Here is a 25238-nt window from a genome sequence, read left to right on the forward strand (position 1 = left end):
CACCGCCTGGCTCTCCGGGCCTGGTCTCATCTTGGGTACAGGCGCTCCGCTGCCCACAGCCACCTCTGCAGAAACTGAACTCACTCTGGCATGACTCAGAAAATCCACTTCATCTTCAGCTTTCATGTCGGGCATTTCTGAAGAGAACAGGAAGTTACAGAGCACATTTGAAAACACCAGTCCCTGTGCCTCCTACTGTACTAGCAAACCCCCAGTTCCGTGTTTGTTCGTGTTCGCTTTTCTGCTAACTGGAGACTCTCCCCTTGTTGTCAGGAGCTGGTGTCACGTCTGACCTGAGCCGCACATGCTCGTGGGGTTCCCCTGGTCTCCCTGCGGCTCTGCAGTGAACAGAGATGCAATTCTATGTCTGCTGGATATCCACTGCCACCCTGACTTTTCTGAGTGTGGTGCTGACTTGCCTGCGGCAAAGCAAATACCTGAGTGCTAAGGGGACGATGACAGCTCAAGTGAGGGGGTCCAAGCTGGCATCCACAACAAAGGCAGGAGAGAGCTATGCAAGACCAAGTGGAACAGGCCACAAGAGTGAGGCCAGGCATCTGGTAGAGGCTGGCTGCCTAAGAACAAGCCACACACCCAGCAACGGTGAGGCCCAACTAGTCTGTAAATCGGTTTTTAACTTGAATTTCTTTCAAAGCCAAAATATAATCACAAACCAGCAATTCCTTATCTTGGGGAAAAAAAAGTCTTTCCATGTGTTTTTTTTTTCTGCAACCACACCACTGTCCCCTCACTGGCACAGCTGACAGACCAAACGGTAGTGGCTTAGGTTGACCTGACCACCACATACATGATCAAGCACAGGAAGGAAGTGATCAAAATTATGTCCGAGGCAAATTTAGCCTCCTGACACTTCTCTACAGGGGCCCCGGGCTGAAGAGCCGCAGTTCACCTCGGCAGTGCACACACCGGCTTCTCCGGTTCACCTGCAAAGCTCCCTGTGCTCGTCTTTAACCCCATGCATGCTGCTGCTGCTTTGGCACAGAAAGACGCTCCCGCCACCAAAGAGCAGGGCAGTTTCCTTTGCCAAAGAATAAATTGCATTATTAGGATTTTAGACTAACAGCACATGTGGCAAGCACAAAAGTCTAGTTTAGATTTAGGAGAGTTATACTTCTATAAATGAACATTTATAAATCTCACTTCTCCCTTCATTGCCCTAATTATACAATCTTACCAGCAATCTTACAATGGGCAAACAAGTTTTTCCCTGCCCAGAGGAACAAAATCTGGGTCAGATTTCATAAAATGTAATGAAAGGTCACAGACCGACTGAGCGATCCTTTAGCAGCATCCCTGGATGCGAAGACATCCACGAGAAAGGGCATTCCTGTGGGCGGGAGAGTTGTGGCTGATTGTCCTCCTCACTCACTCGGGGATGTGATTTCAGGTACAACCTTAGTTTCCTATACCTATCACCTGAAAACATGCATCTGGGCAACAGTGCTGAGAGGGGGCTGGCACCTCTGCTGCCCTGGTTGGGGTCCCTCAGGCGCCACCAAGGCCTACATAGTGATCAACGCTTTGGCTGCGTGAAGGGCCACACCTCCTTCCTTCTAACCAGCTGTGTCTCCTGGCTCATCAGACAGCATTAAATTAAACACAACTGGAGCCTCAACTCGGCAGGAGACACCCTGGGCTCTGAGGTCACCGTCAGGTGCTTTTTATCCAAGGCAATGTGACCAGGGACTTTCCCAAGCTGGCTACTTCTGAAGAAAGCACCGATTTCATCACTTCGACGAGCCCTTTCTATAATTTGAGGCCATGAGCACAGAGCCTGCCATGGCTCCTCCAGACCGCAGAACAAGTTCCTCGCCTACACCACACACACTGCTGAAACTTTCCGCCTTCAAAAGCTTACACATCGCTCCTCTGCATCTTCACTCTCTTTGTGCATTTTAACTCAAAGTCTGACATTCCTCCTGGTTCTAACCTGTCTTCCACAGGAACTATAGACCCAAACCCCATAGAGCTCATGCTTGCCTGGCTCACAATCCAAGCATGGAGAAATCGTCCAAGCCCGAGAGGCCAGGGACACAGCACAGAACAAAAAGAACACAGCGGGCATCAGCTTACAGCCACTCCCATTCTCTTAAATGCCAACCTGCCAGGGCCCCCAAAATAGACTTCTTGCGGTGCGGGACCCGAGGCAGCAGCCAGCAAATCTCGACCATTCACCACCCAGAGCGTCAGTAAAAGTGAAAACCTGAACTCATCGAGGGGTAAGGCTGCAGCCGGCTGCACGGCCTTCACCAGGGGCCAAGGGCCATGTTTAAACTGCTCTGCCTCCCAGGCAACTTCTTTTTGCATTCTGTTCAGTTCTTTTCTCTCCAATCTCACAATCTTAACATATACTATGCTTAAGGGATTGCCAACAGTGAAAAAGAATGGCAGAAACACTCAAACAATCAAGACAAGGCAGACTGCTCCTTACCTACAGGAGCCTTGGGGCGAGCACAGGGAAGTCCTTGTCCCCAGCTGCTAACAGGCGGTGGCATGAAGGTGCGTATCCTCACTGCCCTTTAAGCGCTTTCAGGAGTCAAGACCAGACCCTCAGCAAGCTCTCCTGCGACAGCGTAGCTCCCCTTGCGCTCGCCACACATGGTTACCCACAGAAGACCGGGCTGCCGTGCGCAGGCTGCTCGGTGCAGCTGCTTCTCTGAGATAAGCAGACACAAGGTCTGCCAGCGACAGCCGCTCGGCAGATGAAGCTTGGGCGGAAATCCTGCATCCTACCCCGTGCGTGAGGGCCCTGAGCTCCGGGACTGCTGCCCCAAGCAACAGGCAGTGGAACTGCTCCTCTGGCAGGAAAGGGAAGGAGCCTCCCTCCCCCACTCCCAAGCAAAACCAATGACCTAACTCCACCATTTTGGAGGCCAGGCCCTTAGCCTGGAACGCTACCAACAGCTGCTCCTGCCACCACCCTGAATAAGCTCTGCTCAGAACGCAGAGGGTGACGGGCGTGAGTGGGTTCAGGCTTGCACAGAAAACATCTTTTCAGCCATGGTAATCAGAACACGGACAACTCCTTCACCAGCTAAGAGCACCTGTGGCCAGCAGCGTGGGAAGTGGCAGCTGCTTCAGTGTGAGCAAGCAGAGAGCCCACAGGCCATCCCGTCCTGTGCCCATGGAATCTGCACCACAGGAAGCAACATCTGTTCTGCCCTGAGACCACGGCCTCTCCTGAGGGTGGGGCCTCGAAACCTGGCCAGTACGCAGCACATACAAGGCCTCCAACGACAAGCACACCAAGTTTCAGCATCAACAGCGTTATCACAGAGACGCATGGGGAATCTGCTTCTCAAAATGTTAACGGTGCACCCTGCTCTGCTCACCTGTTGTTGAGGCGGGCCCTTGGACAGGCAGACTCTTCTCTGATGCCTCCTGTCCAGCAAAATGCCCTGCGAGGTGGCCTGCAGCTTCTTCCAGAACACTGCCTGTCTGTGAGGTCCCCCTGGGTGGGAGAGCGTGCCCTCTCTCTGTGGGAGCCTCCTCCGGCCACTCAGGACAGCACAGCTGCCCCTCAGGCGCCAGTGCTCCTGAGGCCCGGACGCGTTCCATGACAGCCTCCACTATGCGCGTGGCAGCCTCCTCAATGGAGTCTGCTCCCCGAGGCAGAGGCCCCCCTTGGGCAGAGACCCCGCGAGGTGGAGAAGGAGCACCCCTGTCTCTGCCTGGGGCCGAGGCTCTCCTGCGTTCTTTCATGCCAGTGGGGGCCTCGTCCTCTTGGGCCACAAGCGCTGGCTCTGTGGGGGTCCCCTGGGGAATAAGCTGCTGGGCTTCGTCATCCACCGGCTCCTCCCTGGAGTCGCCCGTGGTACAGCTGTGGTCTGCTCCCTCCAGACGCCCTTGCTGCCAATCAAGAGGTAGCGTCTCTGGCGCTGCAGCTGCCAGCAGGTCTGTGGGAGCTGAGTCTGGTAAAGGTCCCGGCAACCCCTGGCTCGCATTCTTCTCCAGCCTCGGCAGGACTCTGGGGAGCGGGATGTCCAGGGGCTCGTCAGGTAAATCCTTGCTTGAGGGCCTGGCAGGGCCTTGTGCAGCCTCCACACTCACCTCACAGGCACCAGCTCCGTCCTGGGGTGGAGGGGTCTTCACTTCAACTCCCAGAGCCAAAGGCAGACTGTGCAGAGCCTGAGAGCCCTCTGACCACAGGCCAGGCAGCAGGGTGGAGCTGTCCTGCTCCACAGTCAAGGCTTCTACAGCCAGTTTTGCTCCTGGTGACACCAGACTCCCTGCAGCCAGACCTTCACCCGGCTGTGGGGCCACTTCCTTGTCATGCTTGGTGTCCATCTTCAGACAGGCAGAGGGTGTACCCAGCGAATGGCAGTCCTGAAGCGCCTTGTCCTGGGCACAGGCAGCCGAGCTGGGTTGTTTACAGAGTCCCCGCGTCTCGAGTCCAGGAGGCAGTACTCTCTGCTCACCCTGCAAGGCTCCTGAAGAGAGTGTGTCTTCCTTGATGGAGGAACAAGTCCCTGTCTTGTCCGTGTCGTCTTGTCCCTGAGCTGCAGGGCTGTCTGGAACCACCAGCGTTTTTTCTTCTTCAGTCAAAGCTGAACCAGGAGCCAGAGTGGGCTCACCCACAGTCTGCAGGGCACATTCCGTGTCCCCCTGGACATTCCGAGCTTCAGGGTTTGCGGAGGAGCCAGGGTCCTCGTGCTCCCCACCAAGTCCTGTGGGACTGGTATTCCCCATGCCAGGCTGCAGCTGGGAGGCAGGGGAGGACGTGGGCAGTCCAGCTGCCAGGTCTTCTCGGCCCGTCTCAACAGGACCACTTGGCTCTCCGTCCTGACCCTCTCCACCATCTGTAGCTGTATGTGGCGGAGGAGTTGCTGTTCCCTTTTCTTTCTGGGAGGAGACAGGGGAAAGTGCGTCATCTTTGGTTACTGATTCACTGCCGGGACCGCCTGCCAGAGAGACAGCGCTGCCTGATGTCACCGCCCGGGCTGGAGCCATTTCTTTCTCAGTTTTAGGCACAACTTCATGTGGAGGGGAAACATCCACACACAGATTTACTGCAGGTGTATCTAGTTTTAAATCCTTTCTCTGGCCCATTTTATCCGAAATGCCAAGAGGACAGGTATCCTCGCGTTCCTGGGAATCCCCACCAGGGTCAGAGGTGATGGCGGTAGCCTGCGGATCTTCACAACCAACAGCAGAGGAAGCATCTGGTGCGTTGGGCTGCCCTCCTGGGGTGCTTTGGGGCTGAGTCACTCTGCCACTGCAGTGCTGTGCACCACACTCGCCACTAGAGGGCACTGCACCCTGCAGACACAGAGGGTCCGTGTCCTGCGGATCACTTCCAGCTGAGGAATTTGCTTCTGACTGCTGGTCTCCCGTGGCACCGTCTTCTGGCCCAGGAACGGTTATATCCCAGCACGACACTGCCCTACCTACGTCTGCTAAGGCAGAGTCAGGTTCCGATCCACCTGAAATCCTGTCTTCTGCAGCACCCGCAGTGACCGGAGAGCTGGTATCTACCAGAACATCAGCATTGCGCTCAGCACGTCTTGGAGTTTCAGTGTCTGCTGCCTTCGCCACGGAACTTTCTCCACCGCTCACAGCAAGTGCGGCAGTGGCCGGCTCGGCCCCTGCCCGGGCAGTGGAGGCAGAGGCACCGTTTGGAACAGCAGCTCTGCCCCCGGGCTTGCCTGTGACCTGCGCATCAGAGGCCCCCGCTGTGCGGACCTCAGAGTTCCCAGATCTCTCCGCTGTATGCTTCCCTCCTTGAAGCACCTTCTTCTGCATGGGGGCAGCTGGGTGCTCAAGGTCTCCTTCTGCTGCCCCCGCAGCCTCTAGGGCACAGACTTCTGTGGCTAAATCACCTGCCAGCTCACCTGCAGGACACCCTGTGCCTGGCTCCACGACCACGTCTCCTCGGGGCACGCTAGCTCCGCTGCACACAGACTCCTGGCCTGTGGCCATTCCAGAACATGTTCTTCCAGTTTCTTCATGTCTGTCTCCACGGGATGGAAAGTTCTCTGAGCCCCCCACTCCACAGCCAGGCTCACTCTGAAGGCAGCCCTCCTGCCCAGACACCACTCCGGAATCCCCAGTGTGTGCGGGCTCCACCTCTTCCCCTTTTCCTTCGGTGCCTTGCTCCTTCACAGAGGAATGGTCTCTGTTCTCTCCCTCAGCCACGCTCTGTGGCGCGAGGCCACAGTCACTCTGCCCAGCAGGGCCTCCTTGGCAGCATGCAGCACTCTCAGTCTCTCCAGGGGGAGGAGGAAGTCGCTGGCTGCCCGAGGGCTCTGGTGCACAAGGAAGAAAGCAGCCATCCGTCTCCTGCGCACTGGCACTGGGTGGACTGCAAGGATCCTGGGCTGTCACCGTTAAGGGCACGAGATGGTCCATTTGCTTGAGGTTTGTTTTCTAGGAGGAAATGAAACATATTTTAAAGAACTTCCATGGGAAGAGATGTTCTATAAGCAAAAACCCTACTGGACTGAAGCTCACCACCACTCCAGTCCTTCTAACGTCACATAACAAATCCATCTAAAGAGACACAAGTCAGTCTTCTCTTATTCCTAACATCTTTTGGTCCTATCTGCATATCCACTGGGACATTAAAAACGGCATGAAATACAAATACAAAATGACAGTTTTCTACAGTTTAAAGTTGTTCTAGAAAGTAGATGAGGTGGTATAGCGGGTGGGTAAACCCACCACCTGCCGTGCTGGTATCCCATATGGGTACCAGTTCAAGACCAGGCTGCTGAACTTTCAATCCAGCTCCCCACTATTGTGCCAGGGAAAAGCAGCAAAAGACGGCCCAAGTGCTTGTGCCCCTGAACTCATGTGAGAGACCCAGATGAAGCACCCGGCTACTGGATTTGGCCTAGCCCGGTGCCAGGTGATGTGACAATTTGGGGAGTAAACCAGCTGATGAAAGGTCTCTAAATCTTAAAAAAAAAAAAAAAAAAAAAGAGATGAACACTGAGCCTCAAAATCCTTATTTTAAAATATCACAGTGGATATCTGTCAAATGAGCTGCTAAGAAGATATTTTTATGGGATCTTTGGAGGAGCAGAGCCAACTCCCATCCCACCTTACACACTCAAGCAAAAACAACTCTTCAATCCCAAGATGCAGCCAGGTGCTTCTATGCCCTACACGCTTACTGAGGAGTTACACAGGGTCTTTTAATTCCCAAAACATGCTCCTCCAATCCAACCTAACCATTTTAGTTACAGGTTTATAGTTTCAGGAACAGTGGCATGGTAATAATAGCTATTGTTTCACTTTGAAGAAAAACAAGTATTTATGTGAGAAGCAGAGAGACAGAGCTCCCATCCACCGATTCACCCCCGCAAACCGCCACCACAGGCAGGGCAAGACCAGGAACCAGGAACACAAGCCAGGCCTCCCACGTGGGCGGCTGGAACCCAATTACTTGAATCACCACCTGCTGTGTTCCCTGGGCCTGCGCCGGCAGAAAGTCCGGAACCAGGACAGAAAGCTGCATGAGATACGGGCATCACAGCCACTGGCCAAGTGTCCGCTCCCTTGCTTTCACCTCTGACAGATGTGATCATGCAACACTACTATCACCTAGCTTCGTAATTATCACTGGAAGGTGCTGAGTAAAGATCGTCTTGTTTCACAGGGCAGGGATGGGCACTGAAACTTCAATGTATTTTTAATGTAAACAGAACCAACAACAGAGTTACCAACCTGATGGACAATACTATGTTTGTACAAAATTTTTACTTTTAATATCACTGTGCAATTGGAAAAAAGGTTCAACAATACAATGTGAAAAAAAGAAAAAATCTACAGTTAATCCAAGGTTATAATTATGCAAGTATTTCATGTATGTGCAGACAAGGTTTAGAAAGATGGAGAAAAGCATACAGGTGGATTTTGTAGTAAATTTACCTTCCTATTCAAATTTTAAGAAATCTTATAATAATAATACTTGCTCATCATGACCACTATTTTTAAAATACCTGGTTTGGGAGCAGCATTGTGGCATAATAGGGTTAAGCCGCAGCTTGCAACGCTGGCATCCCGTATGGATGCCAGTTCAAGTCCCAGCTGCTCCATTTCTGATCCAGATCCCTGCTAATGTGCCTGGGAAAGCAGTGGAAGACGGCCCAAGAGCAGGGTGGGCCCTGTACCCACCCTGGAAGGAGTTTCAGGCTCCTGGCTTCGGCCTGGCCCATCCCTGACTGTTGTGGCCATTTGGGGATTGAACCAGTGGATGGAAAATCTATCTCCTGGACCACACATCCCCTCCAACTCTGCCTTTCACGTGAATCTTAAAAAACACCTGGTTTGCTGTCTACTCACTATCTGACCTGCCCAATAACCGTAGACATTATCTACTGTTCTCTGTCATTCATTTACTCACGCAGCAAACGTGCTAAGCACCAGGGCTCCATCATCACACTGCCCCGTCCACTATGGAAGTTTCTGCACGAGTGTGAAATGTGTCACACCCACTGACACCCTTCAGTTGGGAACGTAAGAAACACGCACTTTGACTAAAGGCTCCTGTGTTGCTCCTCTCTTCTAGTTCTCGTTTTTTCCTGTCAGCCATTTCCAGCCTGGTTGTGCTTGCACCTGTGGCCACTGCCCACCCAGCAGCAAGAGTCCCAAAGGAAACTCTGACTTCCTGGAGTCCACGCGGGAAACGGCACGACACCGGCCCCACAACAAACACGCTGCGAAAGCAAGAGACCGGCACATCCTGTAATCCTAGGATGGGCTGCTGGGCCCAAAAGTGATGCCCTCTGCCAAGGACGTCGCTGGCGCTGAGATGACCTTAGATGACCTTAAAAGAAATTACTGTCAAGCTATTTCTAAATCAAATCAGCTCCGTGATACACTGGGTGGAAAAGTCATCTAAGCTTAGCCATTGAGATGTTATGGGCAAGAGAGATGCAGGCAAAAGATGTTGCTATCCCCGTAATAATGCTACCAGGGCATCCATTATGTTTCCATGACTAGCAGCAGCTTAACCTTGAGGGCTTCAGTGGATTATAACATTTTCTGTTGTTTTTTAGTTATCGTTTTACCATACAACTATCAGTTTAGATACATCCACATTGTTCACTAGACTGGCTGTGAAAACACTCCTGAGGAGTGGCTTGATGCTTGCTCTTTAGCAATAATCTTGTCTAGTTTCATAAAATTAAAAACAAACCACGTATTTCCTTTCATGCCAGGAAAACTCAGTTCCAGCTGTTTCCTACTTCTGTATCTGCAGTATGTCTGGATGAGAATCTCATGTCTTGAAAAACCTGACCAAAACCAACGATAAAATCTCTCCCCCCTAGTTCTGGTTATTTCTAAGTGATCATGCTGGACACGTCCCGGGTGCTTACAGCCCTCACGGTTCTTACAAGAAGCATTTCCTGTATATTTCATGATAGCCAGGTTCACTAGGAGGTGGGGACGGATGCGTGTGCCCATACACGCACACCCTCCGAGTGTGCACATGCCCCCCCCACACCAAGTGTGCAATGCCCCCCCACACCAAGTGTGCACATGCCCCCCACACACACCCTCACAGTGTGCACATGCCCCACACAAACACCCTCTGAGTGTGCACATGCCCCACACACACCCCCAAAGTGTGCACATGCGCCCCACAAACACACCCTCTGAGTGTGCACATGCCCCCCATACCCTCACAGTGTGCAATGCCCCCCATACCCTCCCAGTGTGCACATGCCCCCCCACACCCCCAAAGTGTGCACATGCCCCCCCACACGCCCTCCGACTGTGCACATGCCCCCCACATACACCCTCACAGTGTGCACATGCCCCAAACACCCTCTGAGTGTGCACATGCCCCCCCACACCCTCCGAGTGTGCATATGCCCCCCACACATACCCTCACAGTGTGCACATGCCCCCCCCACACCCTCACAGTGTGCACATGCGCCCTACACCCTCACAGTGTGTACATGCCCCCCACACACCCTCACAGTGTGCACATGCCCCCCCACACCCTCACAGTGTGCACATGCCCCCCCACACCCTCACAGTGTGCACATGCCCCCCCCACACCCTCACAGTGTGCACATGCGCCCCACACACCCTCACAGTGTGCACATGCCCCCCCACACCCTCACAGTGTGCACATGCGCCCCACACCCTCACAGTGTGCACATGCGCCCCACACCCTCACAGTGTGCACATGCCCCCCACACACACCCTCACAGTGTGCACATGCCCCACACAAACACCCTCCAAGTGTGCACATGCCCCCCCACACACCCTCAGTGTGCACATGCCCCCCACACCCTCACAGTGTGCACATGCCCCACACACACCCCCAAAGTGTGCACATGCGCCCCACAAACACACCCTCTGAGTGTGCACATGCCCCCCCATACCCTCACAGTGTGCAATGCCCCCCATACCCTCCCAGTGTGCACATGCCCCCCCACACCCCCAAAGTGTGCACATGCCCCCCCACACCCTCCGAGTGTGCACATGCCCCCCCACACCCCCAAAGTGTGCACATGCCCCCACACACACCCTCCGAGTGTGCACATGCCCCCCCCACACACCCTCAGACTGTGCACACGCCTCACACACACATACACACCCTCCGAGTGTGCACATGCCCCCCACACCCTCACAGTGTGCACATGCCCCCCCCCACACCCTCACAGTGTGCACATGCCCTCCCACACCCTCAGACTGTGCACATGCCCCCCCACACCCTCAGACTGTGCACACGCCTCACACACACATACACCCCCTCAGACTGTGCACATGCCCCCCCACACCCCCTCAGAGTGTGCACATGTAAAGCACAAACTTCTTACCATCAGTTGCTGCTGGATGTTCATAAGTTTAAAAATATGCCCAGTGCAGCTGTCTCCAGAAGTGGGGGGCTCCTGACGGGCCTCAGACTCGGAGGTTAACGTGTAAACATCCAGCTCCCGGTGGTGCCTCACAGAGCAGTCTCCACAAGGGATCTCATAGGACAAACTGCTCCAGGAGTCAGGTTCTCCAGCATTCTCCCTGCAAACAAGAATCTCGGTTAAGGTTAAGTGTGATCTGCCTCCTAGACACAGGCTCACCCTTCTCAGTCTGTCAGAGTGCCACATGCCCCACACAGACACCCTCAGAGTGTGCACAGGTCCCCCACACACACCTTCAGAGCGTCACAGAGTGTCACAGCTCCAACCTCACTGTGCCTCGCTGACGCTAGCGAGGAGCCCATCACTGCATCCTCCCCCAGCAGCCACCGACGGCAACGTGCAGACCCCAGGGTTCCTCCCCAAGGACACTGCTTGGGTCCAGATAAGAAGTCGGTGATCTTCAAACAGCAGTATGCTGACCGCCCCATAATGAGGAGGTGTTCAGACAAAGTTTTAGCCTGGCTTTCCACAGAACAAGACTTGCCAAGAGCTGCTCTTGTAAGTCACACAGTATGCTGGCTGCAGGCTGGTACAGAGGCCACCCAACCACACAAGGGCACTCCAGCTTCTGTAACAATAGCTGGGGGAAACAGCCTCAAAGTTTTGAACTCAACTACACAGAGGAAAACTGCCACAATGCCATTTAATACTCCACTTGTCTGTATAGTTGTCAGCTACTTTAAAGGAAGAGCCAGGTTCCAAGAACTTTAAGTCAACTTTTTTTAAAAAAAGATTTATTTATTTACTTGAAAGTCAGAGTTACACACAGAGAGAAGGAGAGAGAGAGAGAGAGAGAGAGAGAGAGAGATAGAGAGAAAGAGAGAGAGAAAGAGAGAGAGATCTTCCATCCGATGGTTCACTCCTAAATTGGTCGCAACAACTGAAGCTGCATCGATCTGAAGCCAGAAGCTTCTTCCAGGTCTCCCACGTGGGTGCAGGGGCCCAAGGACTTGGGCCATCTTCCACTGCTTTCCCAGGCCATGGCAGAGAGCTGGATCAGAAGTGGAGCAGCTGGGTCTCGAACCGGCGCCCATATGGGATGCTGGCACTGCAGGCAGCAGCTTTACCTGCTACGCCACAGCGCTGGCCCCAATTTTAATTTAAAAAACAACTTTGCTCAAACTTCTCTTCATGACCATATGTAAGATAAAAGTAAGTCAACAAAGGTACAGGCTATACTCCCTGGGGTCCTCCTTGTTAGTCTGGTACACGGGATAATGGACAGTCCGATTTCCAGGCTCAAATCCTTGTACCTTATGATCTAACAATGTGATGTTAGACAAGTGTCTTAACTTCCCTGGGACTTTACCTCATAATCTGCAAGTAAGAACACTGAAATCCAAGAAGGAACTGGAAGGGCGTCTGCAGTACGCGCACGGAAGCCACACGCGGACGCTGCCTGGCGCTCCTCCTCCTGCTCCTCTCATTCAAAACAGCTCCTTCCCGTCTTACTCATCTTAGGGTTCTCTACTTTTTTCAGAAAACCTCGCTTTCGCCGGCGCCACGGCTCACTAGGCTAATCCTCCGCCTTGTGGCACCGGCACACCAGGTTCTAGTCCCGGTCGGGGCACCGATCCTGTCCCGGTTGCCCCTCTTCCAGGCCAGCTCTCTGCTGTGGCCAGGGAGGGCAGTGGAGGATGGCCCAAGTGCTTGGGCCCTGCACCCCATGGGAGACCAGGAGAAGCACCTGGCTCCTGCCATCAGATCAGCGCGGTGCACCGGCCGCAGCGCTCCTACTGCGGCGGCCATTGGAGGGTGAACCAACGGCAAAAGGAAGACCTTTCTCTCTGTATCTCTCACTCTGTCCACTCTGCCTGTCAAAAAAAAAAAAAAAGAAAGAAAGAAAGAAAACCTCGCTTCCTCTGGACGCTGTGAACACGCTGGGAACAATCTCCACACTCTGATCACATGCAAGCGGCTCCAGGACCAGGCACGACAACAGATCACGCTCTCCATCAGACTTTCCGTCTCTCCCTGGAACAGTGTTTATTTTTCCTTTCCTCAAACAATGTATTTTATGCAAATAAACTCAATTAATCAATTATATTTATTATTTTCCCATAGCCAAACAGCAGATTGCTCGGGATTCCAGGAAGAGAAGATAGGCTGTATTTGAGTTCATTACCATATTTTGATATTGAAGAAATTAAAGAATTAAGAAATAACAAATATACCATACACTGACAAATCACATAAGAAAGGACTACTTCAACCGTCTTTCCCAAGTGTTTTTTAGGAAATCACACTGTCTGCCGTGAACAATTCACCTGAAATGAGAAACAGGGGTGGGCATCTGGCACAGCGGCTGAGGTGGTGCCTGGGACACCCACGTCCCACAGCCGAGGACCTGCTTCCGGTCCAGCTTCCTGGTAAGGCACTCTCTGGGAAGACGGGGTACCGGCTCCAGTCTCAGGTGTCTATTACCCATATGGGAAACCCAGATGGAACTCCAGGCTCCCAACTGCAGCCTAATCCACCCCTGGTTGGTGTGGGCATTTGGAGAATGATCCACCAGATGAAAGCTATCTCCTTTCCCTCTTCTCTCTCTTCCTTTCAAATAAACTGGAAATAGCTATTCAAAAAAAAAAAAAAAAAAAAAAAAAGGCTAAAATTACGCCTCAGTGGAAAGCTGAACTGAGGGTAACAGTGACGCTACAGCAGCAGCCGGGGCTAACAACAAGCCTACTCCAAAGAACACGACTGCCCAACAGTTGCAAAGGCAGGGCAGGCATTTGGTCTAGAGGGTAAGAAGGCAATGACATCCATTAAGCTTCCAGAGTACCACATTACAGAGCCTGGCTTCGATGTCTGGCTCCAGTCCTGATTCCAGCATCCTGCCAACGTTTACCCTGGGAGGCAGGGGTGGTGGCTCCAGTAACTGGGTTCCTGCCACCCCGTGGGAGACCTGGATAGAGCTCCTGCTCTCAGTTTTGGCCTAGCCCAGCCCTGGCGAATCAACCATGGGACGGGATCTTTGTCTCTCCATCCCCCTGCTACCTCTGACTCTCTGGGGTGGGGCAGAAGCAACTGGAAACAACCTAACGAGTCAGCAACTACAACATCACTTGATAAATTAAAGAACAGATCTATAGGCTATCCTGCAGCCATCAAAAATAACTGACATAGTCATTCAGTCACACTGAAATCAACGACATTCAATGAAAGAAGCAAAATCTGGATTCAAAAATGTAGGTATGTCTAGACAGTAAAACAGACAAGCAGCAGTGCTAACGTCAGGCTGGCTGGTTCCAGGCCCTTCCTTCCCAGGATGCTTTTCAGTTTCCATCTCGCTAGCCTCGCTGCTGCTCAGGAATGATCACTCACTTGTCTATTATTCATCTTTCCCCACAGGGGTTCTATATTTATATTATTTTTATAAAATTATATTTTATAATATATCTTACATTTAATATAAAATAAATTTTGTATTTCTATATTATATACATATTTATATTTACTAAGTTATAAAGTATTTTATGTTTGCATATGTACTATGTTTATGTGTACTGCATTATAAATATGTATTACTTCTATTCTGCAGAATTCTACATTCTATAACTTCCTCAAACACCAAACAGGAGCCTCCGGGGACCTTTCCTCCTATCTTAGCAACAAGCTTGAGGACTTCGAACGTGAGCTCAAGAAACTCAACAATTTAAAAAGGCCCCACCCACGTCTCCCCCCTCAGCATGCCCTGCTTCTGCAATCAGCCCCTGGCTGCCTGCAGTTTTCCACTGGCTCCTGGACCCGCAGTCCTGGCACAAGGGGAGGTGCTGTGGGGAGAGGAAGCAGACACAGACTACCAGCTCTTCCCCCAGCAGGTCTAGAGACATCACGGTTGTCACACACGGGGGGTGGGGGAGCCTACAACAAAGAATGACCAGGTCCACACTGTGGGCTGTGCAGGGCCGAGGGGCAGAGTCCAGGAGTCGTCATCTCCACTTTCTTTCCAGCCCTCCCACAACTTTGCAATCTGGCATCTACTCACTCCCAGTGGTGCTACCACTTCTCTGCCACACAGATCAGTGGTCCTCCTCTGTCACCATGATACATGTGGCAGGATCTTTAAACACTGACTTGAGTCGTCTTTGTGAAATTTACCTCACCTGTCATGGAGCCCGAGCCATCCTGTGCACACACCGCACCTCTTCTTCCTCCCCACACTCGGTGAGAACCCAGAGCCCCCAGAGTCCGCTCGCTGAGCCCAGGCCTCCTCGGGTGTGCCCCTTCCCACAGGCTCCGTCTCTGAGCGCCTGCCCCACACTTCACAAATGACTCCGTGAACATTCACTAGCATCTCCGGGGCCTGCCCCCAGAGCAGGTTCCTCTCATTCCCCAGATCAGCAGCAACTCCACGTGTTTCCACTGTTACTCCACACCACACCATTGCCCTTACGGGAACACTTTATGGGTTCATTCAGCCCCTCACTTCAACTCCTACAGCCTCTGCCCAGCTGGGACTCGCTCCAGGCTGGCTGCCCTAAAACCTCTCCATCCCCCAAGCTTACCAGCATAATGATTTCACAGAAGCACTGATGCCACCCTCTCGCTCACATGTTTTGCAGCCATATAACACCCAGCCTCTCTTCCTCCTGTCACATCGACTGTGTGGACGAGTGAGACAGCCCCAGCTGCCCGGCTACGAAGCAAGGAGAAGCTAGAACCGCCCCTGTCCATTCGGACGGCACCTGCACAGGCCATGCTGCACCAGATCTTCTGCCTGGCCTCGGCCGTGTCCCACATTACAGCCACAAATCATTTCCTTCAACCCCATCCTGCAGCCAAGTTGCACATTTTCATTCCTAAGATACACTTCAAGCCAGCCTATCCAGAATCCCTGGCTCAGCCTGGCTTCCTGGTCTGTCCCCATTCCTCTACTGGGACAAGTTAACGTCCCCTCTGACTACACGGGGCCCTTTCGGTATCACTTTCTGGTAGCATTTTTTAAACAACCTCCTGGGACTATTTAATACAGAAGTCTTTTCCCCTACATAGAATACAAGCTCCTTAGCTATGGGATGCTGTCTAGTCAAGGTGCAATTGACTGAGGGTCAAAGACCTAACCAGTACATAAGAATGTAAAAGTAAGAGCATACGAGGAAATTCTCTTTTTCACTAGTTTCTGGCTGAGTACGAAATGAAATCCAAGCCTGGCATTTTTGACTCATGTTATATTAAAAGCCTGCAAACAGAGTCACAAGAAGTAGGGCATAACACACACACTACAGAGGCACTAAACTGGAATTGAGAATGACACGTTACACACTGAGTTCCCAGCACAGAAAGCCAGTGTTTCGCCCTCTACCTGCTCACTTCCCAGCAGACACAGGCACACAGTGTGCTCTTTGCTCCTGCTCTCAGTTACGCCTTGGTCGGATCTGCATTCAGTGCTGACCCAAGGACTGTACTAGTACTTTCTTTCACAATTACTTTCCCTGAACTAAGTGAGTCACTTTCTGTAGGGAAATTAGGTACACAAAGCAATTCAAAGATGGTGCCCAAAGGAAGTAAGGTGGGCGGAATCCCAAGTTGTTTACCACCAAAACTCATTGGCTACACAACTTCAGGGGAGGTGGCAACAACTGATAACGAGGGTGTAGACATAGGGCTAGTCCTGTGAAAATCGCCCCGTAAAGTGACCCTTTAAATGATTGGTTGGTCCTTAGCCCTGCCCCAATGACTCTGCAGTTTTGTGCTTTAAAAGGCTTTGTTACGCGCGAGTTCTTGCTAGACTTGGCTCCCCGCCTCCAGGATCGGGGAGGCTGGGGAACGGGCGAGCGGAGCACTTACCTTTCCTCGGGCCAGTCCATCCTCATACGGGTGGACTAAGACCCTGCAGCTTTCTTTTTTCTGATTACTCCTAACTTCAATCTTGCTTTCATGGTCTAGCTTCAGACAGCACCTTCAATGGGGCATGCACCACCTCTGATGGGCACTACGCGAGATGCTAGGGTCAGCAGGACAACTGTGCTCTGTAAGGATTAAACCAAACGCAGTCTGAGAACAAGTATGACTGTGAGAACTGCCATTTGGCTGAGATGTTAGTGCCACCGCCACAGATGCGAAAGGCAGGAGACTCTATCGGAGTTTTCTGCTTATAATGTGGCATTCTCTGCACTAAATCTATCATAGTTCATCATAATGAAGTCACTCTACTTGTCAAAGCAGTTCTATGGTTTAGAAACTAAGAGGGAAGAAACAACTTATTTGGGAGGTGCCTGGCTGGGATGGTCTGGGTGGAGCCCACATGACGCAATCCTGGTGGCTTTATAAAAGCAGCTGCACAGACGACAGACACGCTCCCACCTCGTCTCATCTGAGGCTCTGTGCCCGCAAGAACACCTTCACCAGCAGCCTGCCCAACTGTGCCCTTCCAGAACTGTGAGCCGAGCACGTCGCCCTCCTTTATAAAGTTGGTCTGCTTCACATATCCTGTAATAGTGACATAAAGCTAACTAATACAAGCATCATCATATATATGCCACTAAGAAGTTAAAACTATGGCAAATTAAATTATAACCTCGGGGCCGGCGCTGTGGCAAAGCGGGAAAACCCGCTGCCTATGGTGCCAGGATCCCATATGGGTGCCAATTTGTGTCCCAGCTTCTCTGCTTCTAATCCAGCCCCCTGCTATGGCCTGGGAAGGCAGCAGGTGATGGCCCAAGTCCTTGAGCCCCTGCACCCACATGGAGACCCGGAAGAATTTCCAGGCTCCTGGCTTCAGCCTGGCCTAGCCCTGGCTGGTGTGTCCATTTACAGAGTGAACCAGCAGATGGTAGATTCTCTCTCTCTCTTTGTAACCCCACCTTTCAAATAAATAAATCTTTTAAAAAGAATTATAACCCCACATTATCATAATGATCAAAATGAACCTATTTCACAGTTTGAAAAATGTGTAAGATACGAGAGAAAACAATGAACTGCCTGTCCGAAGCCCTGGCTCTGGCTGCACAAATATTCCATATGAACCAACAGTTCCAACGTCAGCGGCTCTCACACTGCACGCTGTGGAAGTTCAGGCTGCCATCCAGCCACCTGTGTTCCAAATGCGTGCAGCAAATGCGCAGCAAATCCCTGCAGAGGAGGGCACCCCAGGAGACTGCAGCTGGGAACATCCCCCAGAGGTGGCCAGAGACAGCTGCCAGACTCTGAAGCAGCTGCGTGGTTTCTGAGAATCGACTCTGCTGTGATGATGGGGCTGGGAGCAGGAAGGCAGAGGCCTGCTCTCCTGCACCTCCCTCCGTCCCCTGGGGCACCACGAGGCTGCTCCCTAAAGTTCTGCAACCCCCCGCAGTGCAGGGCTTCCTTATGGACAACCGCACGGCCCCCACTTCAGTGTTCAGTCGACTGCAGACGGCAAGTCCCTCCTGTGTCTGCAGCTGTAACTGAGCTGTGTTTCTGCCCGGGAATCTAACATTCACCTTGGACAACGTGTGCACAGATTCTACTGTAACCAGACCGAGTGTGGCAGGAGCAAAGCACAGCCACAAATCTCTAGAAAGCCCAGCTCTCCCACAGCTGAGCACTGAGAAGCACCACAGCCCCAGCTGGGGCTGCTGAACAAGCGGTGCCTGTGCCATCTGTGCGCGAAGACGGTAAACACCTAGCGACAGTCTGCAAAGATCCCTGCCAGCTTCCGCTTCCCCATCCCAACTCTGACGGAGGAAACGATGCTCCACTGCTGGCTGTGGCATGACGCCGAGCAGGCTCCGTCCCATTGCCATGGCAGCAGACAACACAGGGGCTACTCAGCTAGCACAGTCCAGCAGAGCCCAAGGCACACTCTGACACAGAAAAAAGCTGATGTCACGAGTACCCAAAGCAGGTGGCTGGTGCTGTCTTCAACCACCAGGAGCGCCCTGGATTACAGCTCAATGGCAGCACACGCCCGGGGTGTGCCCTTCCCTCATCTGCAGCCCCTCCGCAGACAAGGGCCGTGTGTCGCTGACCCACACGGCCACCACCTTTCCCTTCTGACATACCAGCGGGCACCAGTGTTTGCTGGGATTTCATTCCCCATAGCAGAGCAGGATCATTCTTGCTTTTTTCTCAAGCTTAAGAGGCAGGTGAACTCTAGTATGACCCAAAGCAGTGGGAGCAGTAACAGCTTGAAGGACACTCAGAGCTAAGACAAACAAATCCAGTGTCAGATCAAGAACAAGAGAAAAACCATGTCCCAGAGGAGAATTAGCAGGTCTCTAAGGAAAAGCTACTAGAAACCAAGCATTTGCTCCTGGTGGTACTACCAATATTAAATTGCTGACTTGGAGGAATGCACTACTATGTAAGACAAGGTCTTTGTTCTTAGGAAGTAAGTGCTGACATACAATTTCTGCAATTGAAGCTCACGGAATTCAGTAAAACTTATACACACTCCAAAGCAAATGTTAACAATTGGTGAATTAGGGCCAGCACTGTGGTACAGTAAATGCCAGGTCAACACCAGTTCAAGTCCACTGCTCTACTTCCGATCCGGCCCCCTGCTTATGGAACCTGGTGAACTACAGGGTGATGGTCTAGGTGCCTGGGGTCCTGCCACCCACATGGGAGATCTAGATAGAGTTCCAGGTTCCTAGCTTCAGCATGGCCTGGCCACCAACCGTGTAGCCATTTGGGGAGTAAAGTAGCAGACAGAGGATCTCAATCTCTCTCTGTGTCTCTACCTTAAAAATAAATAAATATTCAAAAAATAAACCACAGTTGAAGAGTAATGAAGGTTATATATTCATTATACTATTCTTACATCTCTTCTGAGTTCCAAATTTTGTAAAATAAAAAGCTAAATATAAAAATTATTTTTAAAGGGAAGAGGAAACAACTTTTTTTTAGGATTTATTTATTTATTTGAAAGAGTTAGAGAGAGAGGGAGAGACAGAGGGAGGGGGAGAGGGACAGGGAGAAAGAAATCTTCCATCTGCTGGTTCACTCCCCGGATGCCCACACAGCCCAGTGCTGAGCCAGGTCAAAGCCAGGAGCCAGGAACTCCATGCAGGTTTGCCAATGTAGGTGGCAGGGGTCCAAACACTTGGGCCATCCTCTGCTGCTTTTCCCAGGCCATTAGCAGGGAGCTGGATCAGAACTGGAGTGGCTGGGACATGAACTGGTACCCATGTGGATGTCGGTGTCACAGGCTACAACACTGGCCTGGGGACAACTCTTTCACTCTTCTACTGATTCCTCTTTACGTACAGGAGGAAAAAAACAAGCAGGATTTGGGTATTTACTAAGACACAGAGGCCCTAAAAGTGCATTTTGAGGTACAATCTTTGTGGCATTCTTCATAGTAGTACTGCTGTGTCAAGATGAGAAAACTAGGACTACGAAACAGCAACTCATCAGCCTGACAGTGAACACAGGCTCAAATCAAATCTGATTAACTAACAAGATGTGAAAACCTGGGCCAGACCCTTAACCTCTTTTGAGTATGGTCTATAAAAAAATTCAACAGTCCCTTTACAAAACTGCTGTGGCAATCAATGGGGAGAGGGCACAAGTCACGTAACTATCACATGGCACACGGTAGGTACTGGCACAGGTAACTAACTCGCCAGCACTGCAGGTCCGACTTTGGAAACAGGCTGCACAGCCTGGGAAGTCTGTGCTCTCCCACTATCCAGCTCTGCAGTGCTTCAGGGGGGAGAGGTGGTCCCGGTGAGAACACCTCCCAGGGGAGCGCAGCAGAGTGCATTTCGGGGGACACCTCAAGGAGAAGCTTCTCTATGAGGCAAAGCAATGCCCACTCCAGGTGGCACATTTGCAACATTTTCTCAAAAAATGTCCCAAGTCCAGCATTTGCTGCTACATTGATGAGACTTGGATGAAAATGTAAGACAAACTGCTTAGCCCCAATTTCCATTGCTTAGCTGTTCTCAAAGTAAGCACATTCCACCGGTGAAAGCCAGGACCCATCTTAACTCTGAAATGCTGAGAATGGCATTCCCACGTAGTTCACAAAACTCACACCCACCAGCATCTACCTTATCCTAAGGGGCAAAAGAATATTCGTCACCCAGTTCCCTACAATTTATCTAACGGTGTTGAGTTCTGTCTTCCCTGGAGGCTAAATCACAGAGTGGGAGGACCAGAAAAGCACTGGCGTCAGCTCCAAGTATCTCACGCACACCACGGTCTGACCTGAGACACACCACACAGCTCCTACCTGCCAGGGCTTCTTCCATCTGTTAACTATGGAGGAAAAAGGGGCCGGCGCTGTGGCGCAGCAGGTTAGCACCCTGTCCTGAAGCGCCGGTATCCCAATATGGGCAACGGTTCTAGTCCCAGATGCTGCTCTTCTGGTCCAGCTCTCTGCTATGGCCTGGGAAAGCAGTAGAGGATGGCCCAGGTCCTTGGGACCTGCACATGGGAGACCTGGAAGAAGCTCCTGGCTTCAGATCAGCGCAGCTCTGGCTGTTGAGGCCAATAAGGGAGTAAAAGGTAGATTGAAGACCTCTTTCTGTCTCTACCTCACTCTGTAACTCTTTCAAATAAATAAAAATGAATCTTTTTTTTAAAAAAATGGAGGAATAAGATATGTGTGTGTGTTTAAGATCTATGTGTGTATACGTGTGTGTATCTGGCTATATATTGTGTATATATATGTGTTCAATTATACGTGTGTATACACCCGTAATATTATCTATGCCTAGTAAATACTCATTAAATACTGGTTTCTATTTCCTTCTACAAACGAGGGGGTCCACGCCACACCCATTTCCTTTCACTGTTAATATTTATCATTTCACCATGCATCAGACATTGAACTATGGTGCTTTAATAATCATTTCATTCATTCTCTTAACTACCCTGTGAGGGAGAATGCTATCACTCTCACTGGTAGAAGAGAAAACTGCAGATAGGAGAAAGAAGCAATCTGCTTGTGAATAAGGGAACCAGAACTCAGCCAACATTGCAAACACCACACAAAACCAACGCCACTGCCTAGTGTGTAGCAGAGAACGCAGACCGATGAAACACACAAAATTCTGTTTACAGATTTATTTATCAATTTGAATGGCTGAGTTAAAGAGAAAACGAGAAGAGGTGGGGGGAGGAAGGAGGGAGAAAGGGAGGGAGTGGAGAGGGAGGGCGAGAGAGGGAGAGAAAGGGAGGGGGGAGGAGTATGGGGGAGGGGGGAGAGAGGGAGAGGGGAAAAGGAGGAGGGGGAACAGAGAGAGGGGGAGATAGGGGGAGGGGGAAGGGGGGAAGAGGGGGGGGAGGGGGGGAGAGGGAGGGAGAGAGAGAGAGAGAGAGAGAGAGAATCTTCCAACCACTTGTTCACCCCACAAATGGCTGCAATAGCCAGGGCAGGGCCAGGCTGAAACCAGGAACCAAGAACTCCATCAGGGTCTCCCACGAGGGGGAGAGACCACTGTCCTCCCAGGCACATTCTCAGGAAGCCAGATCAGAAGTGAGGTGCTGGCAATGCAGGCAGCAACTCTAATGCTACAGTGCAGGAACGCTGACCCCACAAACAAGATCTTATAAAAACACACATCTGGGGGGCTTATGGTGCAGTGGAGCACGGGGCACAGACTGTGGCCACAGCTTCCACGATGCTTTTCTGCTCTTGCCTCCTTTTCTCCTGTGCAGCTTCTCCAGCTCCCTTACCCAAGGGTTCTGGGACTTTTGGATCACCACCTGCCTCTAACACCCAACTGTGTGTCTTTTGGACCCCTCCCCACTGCCTTGCTTTCAAGATCTTGAAAAAGTGACTTTTCAGCCGGTGCCATGGCTTAACAGGCTAATCCTCTGCCTTGCGGCACCGGCACACCTTCCTGTTGTCGCCCTCTTGTTCCGGGAGACATGGGCCACCTCAGGGACTCAAAGTGGATAAATAAGGGTTTCCAACCCGGTGGTCTAAGACAGAGGATTCCCATGGGAGGCTCTCTGCCAGCACCTGTGTCCCACAGCAGTCGGCCGCCTGACCACTCACTGTCCCCTGAACACCCCGTGCCTGCAGCTGCTCAATGACAAAGGCTGTCTTGAAAGTAAGAACATGAACACCCTGGACCCAAATCAGTTCTCAACTGGGAGAGGAGAGGAAGTGCTAACTGTCATTTCACACTAACAACAGCAAACAGAGCAGAAATAGCTTAAACTTCTTGGTGTGGGGTGGGGGGAGCCTTTTATTTTATGATTTTTATTTTTTTATGAAGACAACACGTTTCTTATACATAGTCTTACGAACATAATGGCATTTTAAAACATCAAGAGTTTCTTTAGCTAATAGAACAAAAACACAAGCCAAAAATCATATGCCAATTTAACCAAATCATTATAGAAAGAAAGGAACACCCATCAATTCTCCTGGTCTCATTACTAAAAATCATTCAAAACTAAATAGGAAGATTTAGGGGCTAAGCAGGAAGTGACAGTTAACACTAAAAAACCTGAGAAGCAGGCTTCCAACTGGACAATTTCAAAATCCTACAAGTCGGCCATTTTTTCTACTTACAGAAATCCACAACTTCAATCCAATGACGTCATCACCCTTTTTTTTTTTTTTTAATTTTATTTTGACAGGCAGAGTGGACAGTGAGAGAGAGAGAGAGAAAGGTCTTCCTTTGCCGTTGGTTCACCCACCAAGTGGCCGCTGCGGCTGGCGCATCGTGCTGATCCGAAGCCAGGAGCCAGGTGCTTCTCCTGGTCTCCCATGTGAGTGCAGGGCCCAAGGACCTGGGCCATCCTCCACTGCCTTCCCGGGCCACAGCAGAGAGCTGGCCTGGAAGAGGAACAACCAGGACAGAATCCGGCGCCCCGACCGGGACTAGAACCCGGTGTGCCGGCGCCGCAGATGGAGGATTAGCCTACTGAGCCGCGGCACCAGCCGAAGTCATTACCCTTTAAACAAGCTTTCCAGTTCAGGAAAAATGAAAATAAACTTCTGCTAAAAAAAAAAGAAGTCTGGGCAGCACCCGTCTCCAGGCATGAAGCCGTGTGACTGTCATTAAGACGCAAAGGCAGCTCCGCACCCAGACACCCGGGAAGCTCCTGATGACCTCAGTGCTCCCATGCAGTGCACGGCCTGACTCGGCACTTCCCACGACTCATAACTGGAACAGAGCAACGTTATCTGGAAGCAGTTAGGAAAACAAAGCAGGTCATAAAAAAGAGAGAACATCACGTCCAGGCACTCAGTGTGACTCTCCAGTCTCTCACCCACAACCTGCTGCTGTGACAAAAGCATCTCATGTGGACCTTCTCTCCCTGAGAACAGCAAGACACACTGGGTCAGAGCAGAACTTCTCAAACGATTTACCAGGGCTAACACGCTGCTTTGCACACATTCCAATACATCGCAGAAGCAAAAATTCTAGAAATAAATTTCTAGAGGAATGAAATGTGGTCTCCATAGCCCCCGCAGCCCACCAGCAGGTGAGAGAGCGCACAGCTCAGACTGGACACGGTTGTGACGGACGCTCCACTCTGCTGGCTGGACAGCACTCCAGGCGCACCACAAGTTCATTCCCAACTGGCCTTCATCGTGCAGTCAAATGCGTCCAATACCCACCTCCATGGTGATGTCCAATGGGAAACACCAGGAACAAATCCCAGTCCCTAAGGAAAATGACACACTGCAGAGCAGCCCGCCATCCTTCAGAACATCCTCGCCAGAAACGCCCACTCCACCTTCCAGGTGAAAGACCAAAGTTCTCCAAGAGAACAATAGCTCAGGTAAAGCAATCACGGCTTCACAGAGCCAATGACCCAATGAGGGGAAAAATGCCAAATATTTCTGTTCACTCCAAGCAATCCACTTCTTCCAAAGTAACTCCATGTAGCAATTCATGGGGACTAACTGGATGGAAGACAAGTGCTGCCTTAGAGGACATCTTCAAATGGCACTAAGGGATTCTACTGAACACTCCTATCTTAGCAACAAAAGTGCTTTCAAAAAACATGTATTCTCTGTCCAGTGCGTACACAAAGACTGCACAGGTGGATGGAGGATTCTGACTCACTCGGCATGAAGTCTGAAGTACAGACACAGTCTTGTGAAACTGAAGGGAGTAGCCTGCACATGAAGCAATTACAAAACACCGCCCCGCGGCCTCGGAAAGAGCAGCAAGTTCTGCGTGAACACTCGCTTTTGAACAGGCACACAGGCGCTGCTGCTGTCCCTCACAGCCTGTGGGAAAGATCAAGCCACAGATCGACTGCCCTCCACCTGGAAGCCAGCCTGCTCGCCATCGTTCTTAAGCTCATATTTCAGGATGCCCCCAACAACACGATTCCAGAAAATTCAACAAATGTTCATGCATTATCTGCTATGATTCTAGATACCAGAATATATTCATGAAGAAATAAGACAGCCATGGTCCATACTGAAATGGAACTTCT

General features: G+C 51.3%; 1 protein-coding gene across 7 annotated transcripts in view; it reads right to left on the reverse strand.

Moving 5' to 3' along the window:
- Positions 1–25238, reverse strand: part of AKAP13 (A-kinase anchoring protein 13) — a 326203-nt gene that overhangs the window by 156047 nt on the left and 144918 nt on the right. For all 7 annotated transcript variants that reach the window (XM_062204924.1, XM_062204923.1, XM_062204920.1 and 4 more), the window contains exons 6-8: positions 10800–10998; positions 3354–6387; positions 4–137 (exon numbers count right to left, since the gene is read on the reverse strand). In XM_062204924.1, the coding sequence (XP_062060908.1) occupies positions 4–137; positions 3354–6387; positions 10800–10998 (3367 nt within the window). The remainder of the gene's footprint in view (positions 1–3; positions 138–3353; positions 6388–10799; positions 10999–25238) is intronic.

This window comes from Lepus europaeus, chromosome 11 (assembly GCF_033115175.1).
Source record: "Lepus europaeus isolate LE1 chromosome 11, mLepTim1.pri, whole genome shotgun sequence".
NCBI classification, from domain to species: domain Eukaryota; kingdom Metazoa; phylum Chordata; class Mammalia; order Lagomorpha; family Leporidae; genus Lepus; species Lepus europaeus.